Raw genomic sequence first — 24,153 nt, 5'->3', positions numbered from 1 at the left:
TTCCCAAGTATTTTATTATTTCTGGTGCAATTGTAAATGGGATTGTTTTCTTCTCTTTCATCTCCTCATTATTAGTGTATAGAAATGCAACCGATTTCTGTATGTTAATTTTGTATCCTGTGACTTTATTGAATTTGTCATTTCTAACAGTTTTTTCGTGTAGTTTTTAAGATTTCTTACATACGGTGTCATGTCATCTGCAAACAGAGACAGTTTTCATTCTTCCACATCAATCTGGACGCCTTTTATTTCTTTTTCTTGTGGAACTGCTGCAAGTAGGACTTCTGAAGACTACTATGTTCAATAAAAGTGGTCAGAGTGGACTTCCTTGTCTTGCTCCTGATCTTAGAGGAAAGCTCTCAGTTTTTCACCATGAGGATGATGTTAGCTGTGGGTTTGTCATATTTGGCCTTTATTCTGTTGAAGTAGGTGTCCTCTAAACCCACTTTGTTGATAGTTTTTATCATGAACAGATGTTGAATTCTGCCAAATGTTTCCTATTAATCTGTTGAGATGACCATATGATTTTAATCCTTTGTTGATGTAGTTTATCACACTGATTGATTTGTGAATACTGAACCATCTTTGTGCCCCCAGAAAAAATCCCATTTGATCATGGTGAATGGTCCTTTTAATGTATTGTTAAATGCAATTTGCTAATATTTTGTTGAGGATTTTTTTTTTTTTTTTTTTTTTTTTTTTATTTATTTATTTATTCATGAGAGACAGAGAGAGAGAGAGAGAGAGGCAGAGGGAGAAGCAGGCTCCCAAGGAGCAGGGAGCCTGATGCGGGACCCGATCCCAGGACCCTGGGATCATGACCTGAGCCGAAGGCAGACGCTTAACCATCTGAGCCACCCAGGCGCCCGAGGATTTTTACATGTATATTCATCAAGGATGTTGGTCTTTAGTTTTATTGTTTCATGGTGTCTTTGTCTGGTTTTGGTATCAGGGTAATGCTGGCCTCATAGAATTTGTTTGGAAACCTTCCTTCCTCTTCTGTATTTTGGAATAGTTTGAGGAGAATAGGTATTAAAACATTTAATCTTTTAAGGGACAATGAAATTCTATGACGCTTCAAACATTAAAATGAGGAAATAGAACTGAACTACTTTTAGTAAAAAGTGGGAAACATAAGCTTATTATTTTGTTTCCCTATATAAGGAAATTATTCTTTTAGGTAATATTTCTGAGTACCAAATATATATCAGGCACTTGCTAGGTACTCGAAATAAAGCAATCAACAAGACAGCAAAAATCCTTGTGACCATGGATATAATACTGTGGCAGGGTATATAGACAATATCTTTTTAGAAATCAACCTAAAGACAAAAAAGTAGGAAACTTCCTTAATAACACTAAAATTTCCGAATTGGTCTTTCAAATTTTAGCAAAAGCTATTTCTTTAAAATGTTCAAATGTAAAGAGGCCACAGCTGGCAATAACTCAATTGTCATTTTTCCTAGATATAATAAAATGCAAAAAAGACAGAAGTCCTTCCAGTCCTCAGCAATGTCCACTTTGTATGAACCCCAGGACCTCTAAAGGCACGCCCTTAGCTATGGTCCCAGCTGCAGCTTTCCTGTGTGCCAAGCCAACCATCGACCCATCCCTGAAATTAAAGAGCCTGACTGTTCTGGAAGACAGCAGTCCTGTGTCCATCTCTCCCCAAGATTTCATGGCACCCCTTGGCTCCATCACTTTGAATATGACAGATCAGTTTGGAAATGAAGCTAACATAGTCTGCAGTATCCAAAAACCCTCAAAGACATCATCCATTGCATTCACTGAAGAAAATGACTATATCATGCTAAATTCATCATTTTCAACATTTCTGGTGTGTAACATAGAAAACAATTACATTCAGCAAGTGTGGCAAGTTCTGGCTTTGTACAGTGATTCTCCTCTGATTCTAGAAAGGAGCCACTTGCTCACTGAAACACCACAACGCTGCTACAAATATAAACAGGTGGCTCCTAAACCTGAAGACATCTTTACCAACACAGAGGCTGAACTCACAATAGATCCCCCTTGGTTAATGCAAGACCAAATCTCCTTGCAGCTAAATAGAACTGCCAGCACACTCAGTACATTGCACATCCAGTACTCCAGTGATGTTCAAGTCACTTTACCAAGGGCAGAAATAAGGCCAGTGAAACATAAATGGACCATGATTTCCAGAGATAACAATACTAAGCAGGAACGCACTGTTTTGATTGGTGGGACCATTAGCCTAGAATGCCCAGGCCAAGGAGACCCTACCCCACATTTGGAGTGGCTTCTGGCTGATGGGAGTAAAGTGAGAGCCCCTTACGTTAGTGAGGATGGACGAATCCTAATAGACAAAAGTGGAAAATTAGAACTCCAGATGGCTGATAGTTTTGACACAGGCATATACCACTGCATAAGCACCAACTATGATGATGCAGATATTCTCACCTATAGAATTACTGTGGTAGAGCCCTCCATAGAAGCCTATCATGAAAATGCGGCTCATTATACAGTTTTCATTGGTGAAACACTTGACCTTCCATGCCATTCTTCTGGTATCCCAGATGCCTCTGTTAGCTGGGTTCTTCCAGGAAACACTGTGTTTTATCAGTCCTCCAGAGACAAGCAAATTCTTAACAATGGCACACTAAGACTATTACAGGTCACCCAAAAAAACCAGGGTTATTATTGTTGTGTAGCAGCCAACCCATCAGGGGTTGACTTTTTGATTAACCAAGTTTCAGTCAAAATGAAAGGGCAAAGGCCAGTAGAGCATAATGTAGAAATAGATGGATCTGGACTTGATGAGCCCAATCCCATTGCTCATCTTATGGACCCACCAGCTGTGCAACTCCCTACCTCTGTTCCATTGGGAGCTGAGACTGGAAAACAAGTCTTGAGCACAAGTAAAAAGCACAACTATCGCGAGTCAATACACCGGCGGCGAGGAGATTCACCAAATCGACATTTTAGAGAGCACAGGAGGCCCTTCCCTTCCTCTGCTCGGAGAATTGACCCACAGCACTGGGCAGCACTTTTGGAGAAAGCTAAAAAGAATATTATGCCAGAGAAGCAAGAAACTACTACAGCAAGGCCCCCTTCAGTGGCCACCCAACTCCTGAAGATACCTGGGGAGGAAATGGACTCTTCAGGCAAGCTCCCTCCAGATGAGGAACTGATGGCCCTGGCAACTAAGGCTCCTAGTGTTCTGGCAAGGACACTGATTGCCAATTCCAGAAAAATACCTGATAGCCCTGTGACAAATGTAACTGTTACTGAAGTCTCTCCAGTTGCGGGTCCACAAATCCTACCACCTGAAAAACCAATAGATTTCAAGCCATCTCCTATTAAAACTACAGCCATGTCAGAGAATATCAACCCAACCTTATCAAGCAAAATGCAAGGCACAACCACTGAAAATTTCTCCACTATCTCTCCTTTCTTACCTGAAGCAATGCAATTTCAGGAGGCTGACAACACTAGGAGGAAAAAAGAGCATTTACAAAGTACAGTCCCAATAGCAGTGGGGACTATGAGCAAAGATGCCAATATCAAAATGCTCAGTAGTGCTAACAGCAAAGCTGATATATTCTTAGGGTCAGTAAATGCCACAAATAGTCATCAGACATCTGTAACAGGAGTCAGTGACCCCAGGAGCAATCACCTCTATCCATACATTACTCAAAAGCTTAGCACCTCTGAGATACCTTCAGGCCCATACACTGCTGCTCATTCTCAGTCACAGATTCCTAGAAATAGTACAACTAACATCCCACTAACATCTAGGCGCTTTGGAAGACGGAGGAAAATTTGGGGTAGGGGTCGCATTATCAGCCCATATAGAACTCCAATTCTTCGACAACATAGATACGGCTTTGTGAGACCAACATTCAGAGTTTCTTCTGAAGAAAGCACTACATTTTCAGCCACAGAGGTCAATGTGGTGTGCCCATCCTGTTCTCCCGAGGAAAGGCTCACCACTGCTGCAGCAGCATTGTCTTTTCCAAGTTCTTCCCCTATCATGCTCACCAAAGCTGAAACTTCCAAAGTCACAGAAGAGTCTACAACTCTAGTCCACAATCCATCATTACCATTTGAGAACAAACCAAATGTAAATATTGAGAAAACAATACCCACAATAAAATATTTCAGTGCTGAAAGTACCCAAATGACTCCAACTGATGCAGTTATGACTCATGCCCCCAAATCCTTACCTGTGGAAAAAACTGTAACAAATAATGGCTACCCAAGTGGGTCTAACACCAATGAAGTTAAAAGAGATTCAATGTTTATATCACCACTTCCAGATCCCACCACCAAGCCATCTATGTCTACTACTACAGCCATTACAAGATTTTTAAGAAGGAAAATTCCCTGGCATCAGATCTTTGTAAATAACCATGTCCAAAAAGAGAGGTTAAAGAATCAGCATCAATTTAGCCCACCAAAAAGCAAAGGCACAGTACTTACTAAAATATCTCCTGCTTTACCCACAGATAAAGTTTTCCCTTTCCATTTCACAACACTCTCAACAAGTGTGATGCAAATTCCATCTATAACATCAGCTACAACTCACCAAAATATCACTGAAACACACAGTCCTATAAGTCTCCCAACAATGAAAAAGCTGCCCTTTCCACCAGTTTACCCTACACCTCTTAATATCTCAAGCAAAGAATCAAGTACCAACAATTTCATATCAATGCAGACAGCCAGGCTGACAGTTCCTCCTACTGCCCCTGCATCAGTCATTATCAGTAAAACCCAAATAGCCAGACCCACGACACGAAACATACAAAGAAAAAAGGAGCCTCAGAGGAACAGGAATGACTCATACTCCTCTCCTAGTCAGAGTTCTGGCTTCACTACATCAGCTACTATGATACCTCCTGATCTAACTGCAACTGAAACTTCAACCAAGCCCAGTATCTTTGCTTTCACTCATTCTCCCTTAGAAAACATAAAAGGAATTTCAAGCACAATGGGTCTTTATCCAAGAACACTTACTCTGACAGATGTAATTGAAGAACTACCCCAAGAGAATACTCAGACTTTGAAGAGCAGAATTGTTTCTGAAATCACTTTGTCCAGCAAACTACACCAGAGCACCACAACTAGGAACACAATCATTAGACACTCAACCATGCCACCATTCCGGAGTGTCAGTGCTGCTCCAATGCCAATTCCCACCTCCCATTCCTTGAGTAATCAAAGTGCAGTCACAGACAACATGGCAACTCCCGTTTTTAGGATGATGACAAATACAGTGATCAAGCCACGTGAATACTCTAGGCACAATGCTAATCCACAGCAATTAGCAGCAGAGGTTGCAACATCTCCCAGAGTTCGCCCAAATGTCAAGGTCACAATTGGAACCACCCACTTTATCTACTCCAATCTGTTTCATTCTGCTTCTACACCAGCACTAATGACAGTTAAACCACAGAATTCTAAACTGACTTCCTCTCCCTGGTCAGAAAACCACTTCTGGCACAAGTCATACCCAGAAATTGCTGAAAAAGGCAAAATGTCAGTAGTGAGCATATTGCCCACTCCAGGCTTGCCAGAGGACACCACTCATGCTTCAAATTGGGATATTCAGAAGACTGCAAAGAAAAATGGCTTTGATGAGACACCAGTTCAAAAAATAACAACTTCTGAACTCCTTCCCTTTGATTCTTTGTCTAGGAATATATTTGAAAGGCCCAGAATAGTTGGAGGAAAAGCAGCAAGTTTTACTGTTCCAGCTAACTCAGATGCCTTTCTTCCTTGTGAGGCTGTTGGAAATCCCCTGCCCACCATCCACTGGACCAGAGTCTCATCAGGTATCTGAAACTGTTTTTTTTTTTTTTAATTTTTTCTTTTTACACTTAGTTTTGTTGAGTCATAAAACAAGGAAAAGATTGTGTTATGTTTCAGGGTTACACATCCAAAGAATCAACACCAGTTTCAAATCTCTCCAAGACACAGAAACTATTGATATTCTCATTTGACATTTGCTGCATAACTTTTTCTGCTCATTGGAAGGTTTTAAAACATGTTAAGAACATTTTTTTGTAATGCTTTGAAAGCAGATACAGGGAAATATGATTTGAAAAAGAAAAGGGTCATTGTGTTGAATCATATGGATATAAAAATCTTCCGTGAATAATTTTTACACTCTTAACACTAAGTCTCCTAATTTTAATTTTAAATATATTTGCTCTCAGTAGCCTAACAGCACCCCCCAAAGCTTTCCTCTTGAGACTTTCCCTTGCACAATTTGTTTTCTATTTAAACTTTGATGACCTATGACTACAAATTTCTTTCTTCTTATCAGGATTTGATATATCTAAAAGGAAACAGAATAGCAGATTCCAGGTGCTGCCCAATGGCACCCTGTCCATACAGAGGGTGGACATTCAGGACCGCGGACAGTACCTGTGCTCAGCATCCAATCCACTTGGCACTGACCGCCTTCATGTCATGTTGTCCGTGGTTTCCTATCCCCCCAGGATCCTGGATAGGCGTACCAAAGAGATCACAGTCCACTCTGGAAGCACTGTGGAATTGAAGTGCAGAGCTGAAGGTAGACCAAGTCCTACAATTTCCTGGGTTCTTGCAAACCAAACGGTGGTTTCAGAATCATCTGAGGGGAATAGGCAGGCCCTGGTGACATCTAATGGAACACTGGTCATCCACAGTCTCAGCATTTATGACCGGGGTTTTTACAAATGCATGGCCAGCAACTCAGCTGGCCAGGATTCACTGTTGGTCAAAATACAAGTCATTGCAGCCCCACCTGTTATTCTAGAGCAAAAGAGGCAAGTCATTGTAGGGACTTGGGGTGAAAGTTTGAAATTGCCCTGTACTGCCAAAGGAACTCCTCAGCCCAGTGTTCACTGGGTCCTCTCTGATGGCACTGAAGTGAAACCACTGCAGTTTATAAATTCCAAGTTGTTGTTATTTTCAAATGGGACTCTGTATATAAGAAATGTAGACTCTTCAGACAGGGGCACTTATGAATGCATTGCTACCAGCTCCACTGGCTCAGAAAGAAGAGTGGTAATTCTTACAGTGGAAGAGCGAGAAACCATCCCCAGGATAGAATTTGCATCCCAGAAGCGGACTGAGGTGAATTTTGGGGACAAATTACTACTGAACTGCTCAGCCATTGGGGAACCCAAACCCAAAATAATCTGGAGGCTACCATCCAGGGCTATTGTCGACCAGTGGCACAGGTAAACCATACCTTTGTGTTGAGATTGTCTTCTTTAACTATTTAGATGTACAATTTCTGAAATGGAAAAAGTGATACAGTGAGATCAGCAGCAGATTTAGAGAGCTCATAGACTCTGTACATAAAAGTAACTCTTTCTAAAGAGACCTAATCCTTTTGAGGTAATGTTACATATAAAAATGAAGCTTCTTACATGCTTAACTCTACAGGCCAGCTGTTCAATTCTTACTGAATTTACATAGTTAAAAGCAGACTAACAATCTCATTTGCTGTCATACTTGTGACAGCTTTAAAATGGTAACTGCGGAAAGGTATTTATAATTTCTCTATCCAAAAAGAGGAGGGAATTTTGTAATGCAACCAAGGTTCTGTGTAATTTTGAAAACAATTTCCACTACCCATGCAAAAACCACAATGCAGTAAGTATAGAAAGCATTACACTTGTGATGTGAATAACGGATAAAGTTCAAAATTTAGGTTGTTAAGGAAAAGGTCTAAAACACTAAAACACTTACTGGATGTTAAGTCAGTTTTGGAAAATGGAAATCTTTTATCAAGAGGCATGAAAAAATTTAAGGAATGTTTTAAGAAGTTAACCCAAAGGAAGTCTGGAGAGTGTTCCAAAACACATTATTAATATCTCAGAATAAATCTTAACCAGGTATTCCAACAGATCCTTCAGAGGTAAACAGCAAAGAAATTAAGTAGGTGGTTTATATTTTGTTTGGGGAAGTATTTATGGGACACAGATTGTAAAAATTGTGGAAGAGGCAACAGAGTGTATAAAGATCACAGATGGGGCACCTGGGTGGCTTGGTTGGTTGAGCGGCTGACTCTTGATTTCTACTTGGGTCATGCTCTTGGGGTCGTGGGATCGAGCCCCACATCAGGTTCTGTGCTCAGCGGGAAGTCTGCTTGAGGTTCTCTCTCTCAAATAAATAAATCTTAAAAAATAAAGATCACAGATGCTACCATGGGCCCACCAGAGGTACTGCATTTTTTTCTTTTATAATTCAACTTGTTTGCTAACTGAACACCTCAATTATTATTTTGCCACTAGCCTCAAAAAGGCAAGGATATTCTTTACTTAGAAGCTTTAGATGATATCAACTGAAATAAAAGGGGCCATTTACTGCAAGAAAAAGAAAGTCCTTGCTGTTTCCATTTCGAAGCTTCTAACATTTGAATTTTAGATTCTAAAAATGCAAAAATGTGCATCATAGCTATGCGTTTCTGCGTACACCACCATGACCAGAATAAGCAAAACCCTGTCCCTTTCTTAAAGCCTACTTGTCACCTGAACCAAAAAGCTTTTTCTGGGTTTTTAAATGGCCTCAGACTCAGAACACCACCAGTCTATCTCCAGTACTTTTGACATATGTGACCTGTTTCAGCACAGAATGGTTTCCTCTTCTTCAAACCTAAGAGCTTGTCACAAGAGCAGAACCTCAGGTCCCACTCCAGACTTGCTGAGTCAGAATTTGCGCTTTAAAAAGATACCCGGATGAATCACATGCTCAATAAAGTCTGAGAAGCATTGCTTTAGAAGGACTACAGATGCTTTCTTTTACTTGGGGAACACTCTACTTTGGAAAAGTAAATTTTCTCTTAAAAACATCACTTTATAAAAAGAAACAGCTATAGTCTCTTCTTATATATTACCACCTCCAGATGCATCAGATTTGGGGGCGGGACAAGGTCACTCTAAATCAATGGTTTTCAAAGAATGCAGTCCCCCTGCCAGTAGCATTAGCGTTGCCTGAGAACTCAGTGAATCAGAAACCGATTCTCTTTTAACAGGCAATCTGTGTTCTTAAAAGCTTCCAGGTGATTTTAGTGCCACTAAAATAGGAGACTGGTTCTCAAATTTTATTGTTCATAAGAGTCACGGTCACCTGGGACGTTTGTTACTCAGTGGGTTCCCAGATCCCTGGCCAGATCTCGTGAATCAGAATCTCTGAAAAGCGAAGCCAGGAAACCTGCATCTTACATGAGGCAGGCGCCATGTGATTCTGATGCATGGGATGAGAGAACTGTTTGTGAGAGCCAAGGCTGGGAGCAGTGGTTCTCAGACTTGGCTGCACATGAGAATCACTGGAAAACTCTGAGTCCTAATGCCTAGGCCACACTCCACACCAATTAAGTCAAATTCTGGAGGTGGGACTCGTTTTATACTCCATAAATGATTTTCATACACATCCAAGTTTGGGAATCAGTGCTTTTATAAAGCATTTGAGAACCAGCCCTGAGAGCTGAGGCAAGTTACTAAGGCTCTCTAAGTAAAGTATTTCCAGATATATAGTGAGGAACTACTTGAAGATTTAAAAATAACAGTACCTTTTGTAATGTACCACACAATACTCTCCATACTTGTTTGCTGAGAATGAAAAGTGACTTGAGCTGTTTGACTTGATTCGCTGCTACCCTATCCACCTTTTCCTCTCTGGTTTCACTTACCTGCTTATCACCTTGGCAAAAAATAAGAAAAATATATATAGATGTTCCCTTATGGGTGTTCTTGATCCCGGTTTTAGCAGCAATTCATTTTCCACTGGTCTTTCTGAAAAGCTAAATCTGGTTTTAGCAGGAAAGATGTGCCATCTGGTGGCTCACGGTGGTAATGGCATGCTGCATAATAACTTCAGGGAGAAAAACGATAGTGCACAGTTTGACAAAATGCAGAGACCAGTCACTTTACAGCTGCCTGCAAAGGACAGATGCAACAGCAGGCTTCTGATGAGTCTTACCATTGGCACTTCCTCTTTTCATGGCAAAGTATAACTTATTTTGTAACCAAATAATTATATTTTGTTACCTTTTAAAAAAAAATAACCTGGCATCTTTTCCGAGCCAAGTATACATGGAAGTTCTTTACTGACATATCACAAAACAATCATTTGATATGTAAAATGGTCAAGAAAGTCCTAAGGTATCCAATGTTTCTAGCATTCTCAGCATTCTTTCAAATCACCATTGTAAAGGAGTTTCATTTCACTAAATTTTAACTGTTCAGTTAGATAATTTTCTCTCAGGAAATGGTTTAGGAGACAGTAAGCTAGTACTGATTTTAATTTTATTCCAACAGTTTAAGAAAATGTCCATAAAGCTAATCCTATGTAAATAAAGACAACTCCCCTCACCTCTTGCTAATAGCTGCACACTCAAATCCATCTCTTCTCTCCTTAGAATGGGCAGCCGTATCCATGTATACCCAAATGGATCCTTGTTTATTGGATCAATAACAGAAAAAGATGGCGGTGACTACTTGTGTGTGGCCAGAAACAAAATGGGGGATGATCTGATACTAATGCATGTGAGCCTCCGACTGAAACCGGCCAAAATTTATCACAAGCACCATTTTAAAAAGCAAGTATTCCATGGGAAAGATTTCCAAGTTGATTGCGAGGCTTCTGGCTCCCCACTGCCTGAGATATCTTGGAGTTTGCCTGATGGAACAATGATAAACAATGCAATGCAAGCCGATGACAGTGGCCGCAGGACCAGGAGGTATACCCTTTTTGACAATGGAACCCTATACTTCAACAAAGTTGGGATAGCAGAGGAAGGAGATTATACTTGCTATGCCCAGAACACTCTGGGGAAGGATGAAATGAAGGTGCACCTAACAGTAATAACAGCTGCCCCACGGATCAGGCAGGGTTACAAGACCCACAGGAGAATCAAGGCTGGAGACACAGTGGTCCTTGACTGTGAGGTCATCGGTGAACCCAAACCAAAAATATTTTGGTTGCTGCCTTCCCATGACGTGATTTCATTCTCTAAGGATAGGTACACATTTCATGCGAATGGGTCTTTGTCCATCAACAAAGTGAAACTGCTCGATTCCGGAGAGTATGTGTGTGTGGCCCGAAATCCCAGTGGCGATGACACAAAAATGTACAAACTGGATGTTGTCTCCAAACCTCCATTAATCAACGGTCTGTATACAAACAGAACGGTCATTAAAGCCACAGCCGTGAGGCATTCCAAAAAACACTTTGACTGCAGAGCTGAAGGAACACCATCTCCTCAAGTCATGTGGATCATGCCAGATAATATTTTCCTCACGGCCCCATACTATGGAAGCAGAATCACAGTCCATAAAAATGGAACCTTGGAAATTAGGAATGTGAGGTTTTCAGACTCGGCAGATTTTATCTGTGTGGCTCGGAATGAAGGAGGAGAGAGCGTGCTGGTGGTACAGTTAGAAGTACTGGAAATGCTAAGACGACCAACATTCAGAAATCCATTTAATGAAAAAATAGTTGCCCAGCTTGGAAAGTCCACAGCACTGAATTGTTCTGTTGATGGAAACCCACCACCTGAAATAATCTGGATTTTACCAAATGGCACAAGATTTCCCAATGAGCCGCAAATTTCTCAGTATCTGATAGCAGGCAATGGTTCTTTCATCATTTCTAAAACAACTCGGGATGATGCAGGAAAATACCGGTGTGCAGCAAGAAATAAAGTCGGCTACATTGAAAAATTAATTGTGTTAGAAATTGGCCAGAAGCCAGTGATTCTTTCTTATGCGCTAGGAACAGTTTACTGTATCAGTGGAGAATCTCTATCACTGCATTGTGTGTCTGATGGAAGCCCTAAGCCAAATATCAAATGGACTACACCAAGTGGTTCTATAATCGATAGACCTCAAAGTAGTGGAAAATACATATTGCATGAAAATGGCACCTTAGTCATTAAAGCAGCAACAGCTTATGACAGAGGAAACTACATTTGTATGGCTCAAAATAACGTTGGCCACACACTGATTACCGTTCCAGTAATGGTTGTAGCCTACCCACCCCGAATTACAAATCGCCTACCCAGGAGCATTCTCACAAGGATAGGAGCGCCCGTTCAGCTCCGATGTGTGGCCCTGGGAGTCCCCAAGCCAGAAATCACATGGGAGCGGCCAGACCACTCCTTGCTCTCAATGGCAAATAAAGGGGGGACTCATGGACTTGAGCCTTTTCACCCCCAAGGTACCCTCATCATTCAGAATCCCCAAACCTCAGATTCTGGGATCTACAAATGCACAGCGAGGAATCCACTTGGTAGTGATTATGCAACAACGTATGTTCAGGTCATCTGACATGAAATAAAAATTGAACAAAGTCAACATCTGGACAGTTTATTTTTTGGAAGAAGTTTAATCAAAGGCAGCCATAGGCATGTAAATGAATTTGAGTACATTTACAATATTAAATTTATAATGGACATGCAAAATAAGAAAAAGACTTGTAAATAAATGCAATATGACTGATAGTGATTTCGTTAATTGATCTCCAAACGAACTTTTAACTTAAGGCACTTTTATTTTGCCAACAAATAACAATGAACATTAAGGTAAAACTGTCCACCATAAAAGAACAAATGGCTAATGTATCTGAATTCTTCATTAAAGAATAGACTTTGTTCTTTCACTACCAGTTGCCTAGTGTCCACCTTCTAGCAATGTTACAAGCATGGCACTGAGAAGAGAGACAATGGGAAAGATTAAATTTGTAGTCTTGATTGTAAATTTACAATTTTGATGTACAGATATTTTGTGGCTGGCTTAGAAATATTTTAGTAAAACCTAGAGAAAATAAGCTCTGAACAGTTTTGACTAGGATTATGTTTTGTGTACACTGAAAATTTTCATTGATGGGGAATACAAAAATGTTTTTTAATAACTGCATTTAAAATACATGTAAAAAGCAACTTAACACCTACATATCATAAAAAGTGAAAAGGGGGTTGATTACTTCGTTACTGAAATAAACTCATTAAAAAGGCTTCATTAAAAATACAATGAAACTTCATCACTTCAAAATCTAACACAGGCATCCTTGGTTTGGAACTCTTTATAAGGAAAATATCTGAGAAGGAACCATTGCTTTATGAACTTATTTCATTAAGGGATAATCCTTTATGGAAGAGGAAAATAGGAAAATCTAGATCTAATACATAAATACATATAATGAAGTTTCATTGTACTTAAAATTTGTTCAAACCTACACAAAATGTTGCTTTTTGTAATTCAACATGAATTGATTTGGGGGACATTATGAGTCATCTTTTCTAATTTTAGAGGCTGGGATGTTCCAGTGTAATTTATCCAGAATTCATTCAAATATTTGCCAGTTATTTAAAGTGGGGAAAAAAAATGCCATAGGTCTCGCCCGGATATCTCAGCACACAAAACAACTATGTTAGCCCCTGCTGATGGTTTGAGACACAGGGGAGCTTACTTCATTGTGTTTTCATCACACCAACTTTCAGCTGGCTCCACCTAAGAGGTGACCTGACTGCTGCTATCTCAGATGTTGGTACCCTGTGGCCACAAGAGGTCAAAGGATACTAATTCTCACTGTGATCTCCTTCCACTGCCGGGCCAAAAGGAGTAAGTAAGAACGACAAATGGAAGCTATCAGGAATGAGACTAGAGTGTAAACAGGTTTGTCTAAGGGATTCTGATGCCCAATTACATTCAATTTTTAAAGTCTTATTTTTAAGGGAAAGGGAGGTCTCCATCTTCTCCTAGGATAATTTCCTGTCTTACAAAGCAAATTACCAGGTTCTGTCAAAGGATAGGTTTTCGCTCACGATCATTTTAATGCAAATTAATGAATTTGCTAAGAAAGAAACCTCTTAGGATGTGGGATTAAGTGGAAGGAAATATGCTAAGCCTAGATTACAAAAATTCCAGTCGTTCTCTTTATAATGCACAGGGGTAAGCCAGTCCTAGTTTCTTCCTCAACTTTCCACAGAATCTGAACTATAGGGCCTTACCATGACTTGGCTTTGTCACCGGAAAAGAAAAGGACACAACAAGAAAAAAGTATACCCCCCAGCTTTCATGTGCAAAATGATTAATAAATTAATTTCACTACCTTATGCAAAATATAAAGTGCATATGAATGCTATGCAATTATCACACTTGTTCTTGAAACAATATGACTGCTGTTTGCAATACTGAGCTATAAAAATATATGGTTCAAACTAAAAACTGGCATTTTAGATCCCAATAATTCTTCCAAAGGAAATCAGGACAGAACAGGACTCACTCACTAGGCACAACATTCACATTTCGGTTTTGCCAAGGCAATCATCATATGGATAGATTACTTGGAAGAAAAATAACTTCATGGATTCTACGTAGGATTCTCAAGAAGGAAAAAAACCCGAAACCTGATATACAAAACCAGCTGAAATGTAAAGATCTGTCTTCTGAAAGCAGATAGAGTATGTTATAATTTCATGAAAAGAATGGTCTTGAATGTTTTGGCAAAGTCTTTTCCAGCCCAGAGTAAACATGAAATGAGCAGGCTGGAGTGAACTATTTCACAGTGTACAAAGCAGTTCACATGGATGCTGCCACAGCAAAAGTAAGCGGACATGTATTTGAGGTCGTTTGCATGAGTCAAACTTTGCAATGAGTAACTCACCTAGGAAGATATAAATTATTTATATAATGATTTGCAAAAGAAATGATCTAAAGTCGTACTAGCTACATTTTAAAAAAGTAGTTCTACATGGTTTGCTCATTATAGACAAATCTATTCACAGTATGCTCAACTACATTACATGTAAAATCATATGGCAAAAGAAAATGAATTAACACAAAACATGGGAAAATATCCCCCACGTGTTTTAAAATGCCCTGCAATTTTCACATTCAAAATTTTATGCATCTAAATCTAAAAAAATATTATATGGAATACTCTTAAGTTACACAAACTGATAATTTACTGTATTTTTTACTCTAATAGGAGCAAATTACCACATACTTGAACAAAGTTAAAATAGTTACTATTTCTTTATAATAAATTTGATGTATAATTTACTTGTGCTTTTTGCACCAATTTATAAATACAGTATATGCAATACACAACCAAGACTGACACCAACATTAATAATTAAATTCAAAATAGCAAATACTTACCATACAAAATAAACAGCAAATACATCTTTATGAAAACCAGAGCCTTCTGGACTCGGGGGCCAGATTCTCTGGAAACCACATCAAGTTTGAGCACTGTGGAATCTCAGGCCAGCTGCAAGATTGTTTTTTCTCAAGTTGGCATAAGGTTCAGGAGAACCAAGAGTCATTTTTGCCAAATCTGGCAATAAATAATTGGAACAATTCCACTGTGGTTTGTTCGGGCCTTTAGAATTAACATGTTGTACCTTCACAAAGACTCTGGTCAATGCTCTTGCCACTGAAAACAAATTCGAGTACAACCACTTCTACGAGGCTTCCGTGTATCTGAGGGCGGCTCTCTCAGAAGCCTGGGTTGAAGTTCTTGGTCTAAGAAGTTTAAGTACTAAGCAACAATCTGTTTCAGCACCTTTTGACCACAACAAAAGCAAAGAAAAATCCTACATAAATAAGAATAAAGTTTATAAAGTGCTTATGAAATTACAAACATTTCAAATCAGAGCAATGCAAATAGATGTCCATTTCACCATCAAAGGTGAAAGAAGAATAAATGGATTACTCTCCTGTCAAGACCTGACATGCCTTTCAAATCAGTAGTTTGGTCCAGCACAGTTTGGGGGGCAGTGGGGAGAAGAAAACAACAAACTTCATCATTAATGAACACATAAATATTTTAAATCCACCATAATTCATTCTTTCTATGAGATCCAAAAAAAAAGCACCAATTTCAAAAGATCTGCTACCACGCTCTTCCTGGAGTAGGCCCACATGATCCACATTTTTATACCTACTTTAAAGTTGAATTTAACCAAAAAACCCAAACCACACTTCCTCCTTTTCTTTTTGTGTTAAATACCTCTATATGAAATGTAGCACAAAATAAGAAAACTTCAAAGAAAGGAAAGAACAAAGGGACATTTCTAAAGACTGATGCATTAAATTTGATTTTCTATTTTTCAGTGCAAACACAAAACTTTATGTCTTGTCCTCTTCCAGATTCAGAAGTGTGATGGATGCCCATAGGGAGTCACTCCTTGCTGTGGCTGGTTACCTAATGGGAAAAATAAATTCAAATAAAATCGCAGATGCAAAATTATGCCACAGATAGATGCTACCCTCTTGCCACAGTTCTCCGTACCAGCCTCGAGAACAGGAGGACAGACAAACCGGCCAAGGAGTGCATGCTAGCCCAGGGACCTGAGCAGTAAGGTCTGAATACCCTAACTGCATGCATTCCACAGGGGCACTGGCTCCACAGCAGAGTCCTACACCGGCCAGCACAGCCTTCGGACAGTAACCAGCCCCTCTGAAGTCTCTGCGTCTAAACTAAGAAACAACTCAATACTAACATACAAAAGGACTCTAAGTATTGTAAAATATTGAAAGTTCCCCAAACTTTTATAAGAACAGATCAGAGATTTTATTTTAACACGGACATTATGAAGTGAGAGAAGTGGCATGAAACAGGGTAATTTTCTACAAATGGCCATATAAGATATGTAAGAGAGAAGTGTGTAACGGTGTCTACACGTGCGATGGTGGCTATGTGTGTTGACTCAGGTGTCTGCCTATACATATATGTACATGTGTGCAAGCAAGCACACACACACACACACACACACACACAAACCTAAAGAATAGTAGGCACAAAAAAATGACTGGGACTTAGAAATAACTACTGCTTCCCCAACTCTGGTGGGACTATTCAAATCCAGAGGCTCCATCCACATGGGTTATGATACAGAAGGAGCCCTCTGGAGTTGTACAGTGAGACAGCTCAACTTGGCCATCACTCAACAAAGGAGGCTGGCATAACTGCTAATATCAGGGAGCAGAGTATATTGTGGTTAAGAGGTAGTTTCTGGAAGGGGACCATCTGAATTCAAGAGTCCCAGCTCTGCCCCTTACTTTTAGCTGAATAACCTTGGACAAATGAGTCAATCAATCTCCCTTTTCTTTAGCTATTTCCTCATCTATAGTATGGGAATAGTAATACCTTCACTCATGGGGCAGTTCAGGAATTAAGTGCATTAATCTATGTAGAGTCACAGTGCCTGGGTCCAAGAAAGTGCTCCATAAGTGACAGATTAAAAAAACTGCATATCATGAGCTCTGGGAAACAGGAAAGAGAGTAGGTACACTCCCAAAAAGTGCCACTACATAAAATCATAGGTACTTATTTCTAAACACTAGAAAAAAATCTAAAATATAAACATGTTGTCTCTGCCTTAAAATTATATTCTCTTTAACCATGTGAAAGTATGAACTCTCGAATAAAGCAATGAAATATTAACCACACATATAATAGACCACCCCTGTTAAGCAGTAGTTAGAAAACAAGACCAATTTAAATGATTTAACAAATTAAATGAGGCTAAAAGAGGGAAATATTAAAAAAAAAAAAAAAAAGACCTTGGTTATGCCCTAGTAGAGACGCAAGGTACATGAGGGGCATTTCCTCTGTGAGGAAATCAACAGGCACAGCCGCCAGGTGGAAAATTAAGACCAAACCCAAGTTGCCCCTCGGTCCTAACTGACCCTCCTCCTGACAGTATCCTACCAGAGTTGCAGAGCTGACTTTAGGACTAGGTGGCCTTCACTCCACACCTCCAAAGCACAGAACCAGAGACCCAGGAGACACTGCCGGTCCCACTAGTCTCCTTGCTGCATGGACGAAAAAGTACACGGTCCAGAAAATGATAGTAGGACTGGCACCGGGATTCAGACTTCCTAACTCCCAGGCCAATATTCTTTGCATCACAGGGGGCTAGTTCGCATTTCTAAAAATATCTCCTGTGACATCAAGCAGCACAGGGGGGATTCATTTCATGAGAGCACACTGCCGGCATCTAGAAGAGGTGTGGTGAGATGGGCTGTTGGCATCGCTTTAGAGAGAGAGCACAAAAAAAAAAAAAAAAAAAAAAAAAATCACACCAGCATAGGAGGCCCAATTATTGGGGACAAACTGCCCTGCTCTGCTGCTTGCGGCGTTAGCAGGCTGTGAGTTCTCTGCACTGTTATCAGAAGGACAGGATGGCGCAGTGGCAAGAACGGTCACCGCCCCAGTGACCAGGAGACAGGTCTAGGGCTGGCCTTCCTCTACAGGTGGCTTTGGGAAGCCAGCTCCTTCATCAGCACACTTGAGGGCATCGGCCGAGTTGGTCTCTGAACCTTCCAGCTTGCATAAAAAGGGTACCTGCACTTCCACGTGGGTCTCCCAAATGAAAAGAAACATTTCCAGGTTCAGATGGAAGCAAGAGGAAAACATCTTCACTGAACTCAAAAAAACAAAACAAAACAAAACAAAAAAACAAAAAACCCAGAACCAAAAAACAAACCCTGGGACTTTCCAGCAGCGAGGGGAGAGGGGAGGGAGCATTTAAACCAAACCTAAACCCAAACCCAAACCCAAACCAAACCAGCCTGGACTCAAATGAGGATGTAAATGGTACTGAAGGAAGACAGGGCACTGTTGAGGAGCCAGCATGTGTGTTCTGCTTGCTTGTCTTGAATCTCCTGGTAGCCATCTGTTCTGTAACGCGGGGGTACTTACTAGAAAGCTGCTTCTGGAGCTGCCGCACCAGGGCCGCCGTCTGTTGCTGCTGCTGGGTCTGCTGCAAGCCTTGCCTGGGGAACTGCAAATGTGACAGAAGACAGGAGGGCAGTCAGCCTGCGCTGCCCGGCTCAGACAAGGACAGAGACTACCTGCCAGGGTCGGTCTGCAACACACCATCGACCCTTTCAGATCAAAGTGCCATGCCCGTTAGGTGTACGTTAATTTTCTCCTACACCCCGATGTACACCTGGTGAGCATATGGGAAGTGTCCAAGTCATTCAAAACCTCACTCTCCAGGTGGTCACTTCGCATTTCTTGGAAGAGGAGTGATGAAGGAGTCCACGCCAGGGGTGGCCCCGGACGTCAGATCTCCTTGTTACAGTATCCTTCACCAGCTAGCTAGTTAGGATCATGCTATCACAAACCATCTTCATTGGCCGCATGAAAGTTCTCTGACCAGAGGATTTGTGCAAGCACCACAGGCCGTGCCTTGTATGGATGGAGACAAGAATCTGGTGAGGCAGAGCAGTGCCCTCCATCCAGGACCCATTTGGGACTATGCCCTCCCATGGGATGCTGGATGAAGGTCAACCAGGGTTACTATTTTCTCTGATACAAAGCAGAAAAACAGCACCTTGCCTGTTTTTTTTATTTTCCTAGTGCCCAAATCAAGAGGGGAAAAATAAAGCAAAACTCCACCTTTCATTCACATGGAAATGTTAGTAAAATAAAAAGTGCTTTCTTCTCTATTCAGTGGTTTCTTTATCTGGAAATACTACCTATTTAACAAAACCAAATATGCTACCATGTACTCGGCAGTGTTCTAGACATTGTATGTATACATTCGCCCACTTAAACTTGACTAGGTAATACCTATTCTCAATCCTTTATCCATATACAATTTATTATGACAATTCCATAATATACAGACCAAGGCCTAGGGCCGTACAACATAATCAAACACTAAATTTCTGCAGCAAAATATACAACGAGTCCTATCAGGCAGAATAAATGAAGAAAGATGGGGGTTTGTTCAGGTCAGCTTTTGCAACCAAATGGGTTCAGGTCAGCCTTTGGGGTTCAATGAGTTACCAATAAAATTTCCATTTCAAAATAAAATGTCAAAATTCAGTTTGGATTTTAGAAACGAATATAAGGGACTGTGGACCTTTACTACTATTATTCTCATTTTACAGCTGAGGGAACTGAGACTCCAAGGTGTTTAATCACTTGCCCATGATCCCTGTAAGTAAGGGGCAGGGATTCAGACAAAGATTTCTGGATTCGGAACTTCCTATCTTAACCGCAATCCAGTGCTACCTTTAATTGGGAATATTAGCTTCCAAATATTAATTTACTTGGAAATAATCACAGATTCTAAACGGTGGGCTGCAAGAATGTCTGATCTTTTATTAAAGACTTTATTTATTAGAGAGAGAGAGAGAGCGCGCACAAACAGGGGGAATGGCAGAGGGAGAGAGAAAAGCAGACTCCCCAATGAGCAGGGAGCCCAGTGTGGGGATGGATCCCAGAACCCTGAGATCATGACCCGAGCCAAAGGCAGATGCTTAACTGACTGAGCCACTGAGGTGCCTGATGTCTAATCTTACCATTTTATTAACATACTGAGGTACACATGCATAAATATTTAACATTTATTCATTCAACAGATACTTAGCTGTCTTCTTTTATGTTCATTTAAAATCTGCTCCAAATAGAGTAATTCACAGAATGAAATATGGTAGTGATCACCTCAGAGTAACTTGAGGAGCCTTGGCAGTAACTAATTCATAGGAAGCTCATGTGCATGTGGGTGTGTGAGTACGCATGCACACATGTTGGCAGGGAGTGGGTGCTCCGCTGGATGGCCTTAAGAGATATCATATCCTCCAGGGGACCCCAAGACTATTTGGGGGATCTACAAAATCAAAACTGTTTTCATAATAATACTAAGGCACTGGTTGTTCTTGCTCTCCTTGTCTCAGGAGTATACAATGCAGTTTTTTAGAAGCTATATAACATGCGATATTGTAACAAAGTCTTCGATTTATTCAGACAATAAATTTTCAAAAATGTAAACAATGTCATTCGTCTAATTTTTTATTTTGAAAAATATTCTTATATTCATTCATTATTCATAAAAGTGTTATTTCTGGTTAATATCTAATGAGAATTTTAAAGGTATTAGTAAATACTGGTAATATTTAATTTCTAATACAATAAATATTAATAGACACACAAACGCTCTTTGGGTCCACAGTACTTTTTGAATGAGAAGTGGTTCCAAGGCCAAAAACTGAGACCAGTTTCGTTCGGCACACCTCCCCCTCCCCCTCCCCCCCTCCATCCAAGGAAGTGGTGGGATACAGCTGCAGTCCATAGTCTCCTCAGCTGTAGTGTTTTTCCTGCATCTGTTTCTCTCAAGGCCACTCTGATGCAAAATTTAACTTGCTTCCACCTGTATGTGAATGTCAGCAAGCAAGAGACCCAGCTTACAGCTTTCCTGGGCCCTGGAGCACCTGAGGCCAGAGAAAGAGAGCGTGCCACCAGCTCTCCACAGAACCCTCACTGGGGAGCATTTCAAACCAAGTCACTGAGCTCTTGCACAAAACTGGCTGAAGCAGCATAAAGCCATCAGGAGAAATTTAAAGAGTCATCCTCTTAAGCTCTTCCCCAGACTTCCTGAATTAAAATTTCTGGGCCAAATGTGCTAGAAATCTGTATTTTCAAATGGTTCCCCTAAGTGGCCTGATGCTTGGCTAGATTTCAGAATCATCCCCATGTTGGGAGCTGGAACTTTTAACTTACCACAACAGGTCAATACATGGGACAACTGAGGCTATCCAGAAGTAAAATAAATCTAAAAACCACACTCTGTGTGTGTTTAACCTTTCCTGCTTAAATCTGATAAATAAAAAGGAAAGATTTTTCTGGACTATCCGTACAGGAGATGTTCATAGTTCTGCTCACCTCTGTGCCTCTCCAAATGTTAATCCCTCCTCCTAGAAAACCTTCCTTCCCCCTTCATCCTACCCCTACATGCTCCTAAAAATCTGCCTGTCCTTCAAAGATCAGCTCAAGTGCTTACCTACTCCCTTAGGAATGTGAAGAGCAAACCACTGCTCCTGCATCCTGTGGAGATGCCTTTATTATCAAATGTGGTGTAATGTGACAAGTGCTTCTCTCCCTAGTATTCTGGATTTTGCTCTTCTCGGGGACAGGAACTGTGTGCCATGCTCCTGCTGCAACCAGGAGACAAAGCACAGAGCTCAACAATGTCTGTCAGGTACAGCCAACTAGCCCACAGGGCAGAGCTACTCTCCATTAAACACATTCTCTGCCGAACTCAAAACAATAATTTAAAATTTTATTATGATGTATTTTGACTAATCCCTAAATCCCTATTTTGACAATACACGCTTAGTCAAGAATATTAATGTTCCTGCTCACTCATTACTTAGGCAAAATGCATCTCTAAACCAATCATTTCTATTTAAATAAATGCCACTGAATCATTTCTGTCTCAGAAAAGCTGGCTTCTTCGGGCCCTTCTCTGCAGCAGAAGCAGACACTGACCGTCCTAAGCAAGAGCAGGGCTGAAGAGTTAGTGGTGGGCCTTCACACTGCCTCAAATCTGGTTTCAACCTCTTGCCTTCTGAACTGTCTTTTTCCTTTAACTTATGGATCACTGTGTGGGGCTTTTGTTCCTTCGTTGCTCGGACATTCAACAAACAAGTTATTCAACAACAGTTAACCAAATCCAGGCACATTTTGGGGTTCTGGGAACACCAAAGTGAGTAAAGCACAGTTCCTGCCTCCTGACAGCTGTGTCCTAAAACTGTGACTGCAGTATTGGTGAGCAAAGGACAAAGCACCAAGGCAACATTTATTCGAAACCTGCACTGCCAACTGAGAGAGTGCAGAGAGTTATGGGCTCCTCTGCTGGTCAGAATAAAACCTTTCATCAGTACCAGCTCCAGTACAAGGACTGCAGTACTGCGGGGGCCCCTCCACCGAGCGCTGGACAGAAGTACACATGCTTAGATGCTGGCAAGACGGAACACTTAGGAAGGACTGGCACCAATAGATTTCAGAGGATTTGGCGCACATTTATTTGCAGTTTCACTAGTAACTTGCATGCAGCCATTTTTTAAAAATCTCTACATAGTTTTTTTAGAGGGAAGGAAAAAATCAAATTTATCTATCCTGTTACCAGAAATGTGACATATGTCTTCCCTATCCTCCCCATCTATAAATTACTTCTCCTTTCCCTTCAAAAAGGAAAAAAAAATTAAAATCCAAATTCATGCAGAGGACGGTGACAAAGCTCAGTAAATTTCTCTGAACTAATTTTTTCCATTTGAAAAGGAAAATACTATCTGGCTAATTCTGAATTCTAGAGGCACTGGAAAATTTTCTCAATTTCTCTGAATGGAACGTATGAATTTTTTTTGAAGATTATATAGCAATTTCACACATGATCTTTGGCTACAAATTAATGCAATCATTTAAGTAACTACTGCTTCCATTATGCATATTTTTATAAGGCATTATATTCAATATAATGTGATACTGACACAAGGATCAAATAATTTAAAAAGCCAGCTTTTTAAAGCTTCCTGTTAGCATCTTTTCCAGGTCACCCAGCTAGGGCACCCTGAGTTTAAGATAAAAAGAAATGACACAGCAATCTGATGTAAACTTTATTTTCTTAAAAGCTAAAAGCAGCCTTAAAGAAAAGATCACAGCCTGTTAACGTATTCAGTTAAGAGTTAATCGTTACAACTCAAAAACTTATTTAAAGGTATTTTTCAAGTCAAGAACTATAATTTAGGTCAGAACTAGAAAGGCCAAATACAATTTTCCAGCAAGGACGCCTCGTCTTTCTTTCCTGTTGCTCTTTCACCAAAGACAAGTAAGCAAATGAAAACACAGGCATTGATATTAAGCTGACCCATTTAATTTGTATGCATGGGCCTTTAACACTTTCTTCCCCTTTTTCACAGAAAAGCTCTGCTTTCTGAAGATGCTTTTGGAAAAAGCACCAATTTCTGTTCTAAGTTAGTTTTGAATCGTAGGTTCACTTTTTACAGCAGGGACCAACTTGCCCATGTGGCTGTTAATAATCATTGTGCCACATGGACCCGCTGTTGCTGTCAAGGAGGGGGCAAAGAGCACTCAACAAATCCCAAGGTCTTTCCGGGTCTGCTGCATTCAACCTCCTCCCACAAGGCTTCCTGAGCTTCTCATACCCTTCCTGACCTCTGTTCCAGGTTGAATTATGTTGTCCCGAAAAGCTTTGCTGGCATCCCAACCCCAGTACCTCAGAATGTGACCTTATTTAGAGAGAGGGTCTTTACGGAGGTGATCAAGTTTACCATCAGACCTGATCCAGTGTGATGGGTGTCCTTATAAAGAAGGGAAAGATGGACACAAACACACGTAACAGTGAGAATATCA

At 40.5% G+C, this 24,153-nt stretch overlaps 2 protein-coding genes across 4 annotated transcripts in view; one reads left to right on the top strand and one right to left on the bottom strand.

Annotated features, from left to right (window-relative positions):
- The window catches only part of IGSF10 (immunoglobulin superfamily member 10), a 60,730-nt gene extending 48,297 nt beyond the window's left edge, over window positions 1-12,433 (top strand). Inside the window, exons 5-7 of the mRNA XM_027583925.2 lie at window positions 1,467-5,816; window positions 6,311-7,211; window positions 10,397-12,433. Of these exons, the coding sequence (XP_027439726.1) occupies window positions 1,467-5,816; window positions 6,311-7,211; window positions 10,397-12,305 (7,160 nt within the window). The 3' untranslated portion in view covers window positions 12,306-12,433. The remainder of the gene's footprint in view (window positions 1-1,466; window positions 5,817-6,310; window positions 7,212-10,396) is intronic.
- The window catches only part of MED12L (mediator complex subunit 12L), a 316,798-nt gene continuing 304,978 nt past the window's right edge, over window positions 12,334-24,153 (bottom strand). For all 3 annotated transcript variants that reach the window (XM_027583927.2, XM_027583929.2, XM_027583928.2), the window contains 2 exons: window positions 18,691-18,772; window positions 12,334-16,188 (listed from right to left, as the gene is read on the bottom strand). In XM_027583927.2, coding sequence (XP_027439728.1) covers window positions 16,136-16,188; window positions 18,691-18,772 — 135 coding nt within the window. In that variant the 3' untranslated portion in view covers window positions 12,334-16,135. The remainder of the gene's footprint in view (window positions 16,189-18,690; window positions 18,773-24,153) is intronic.

This window comes from Zalophus californianus, chromosome 1, assembly GCF_009762305.2.
Source record: "Zalophus californianus isolate mZalCal1 chromosome 1, mZalCal1.pri.v2, whole genome shotgun sequence".
In the NCBI taxonomy this organism is placed as follows: domain Eukaryota; kingdom Metazoa; phylum Chordata; class Mammalia; order Carnivora; family Otariidae; genus Zalophus; species Zalophus californianus.
This window is presented reverse-complemented; position numbering and strand designations above follow the sequence as displayed.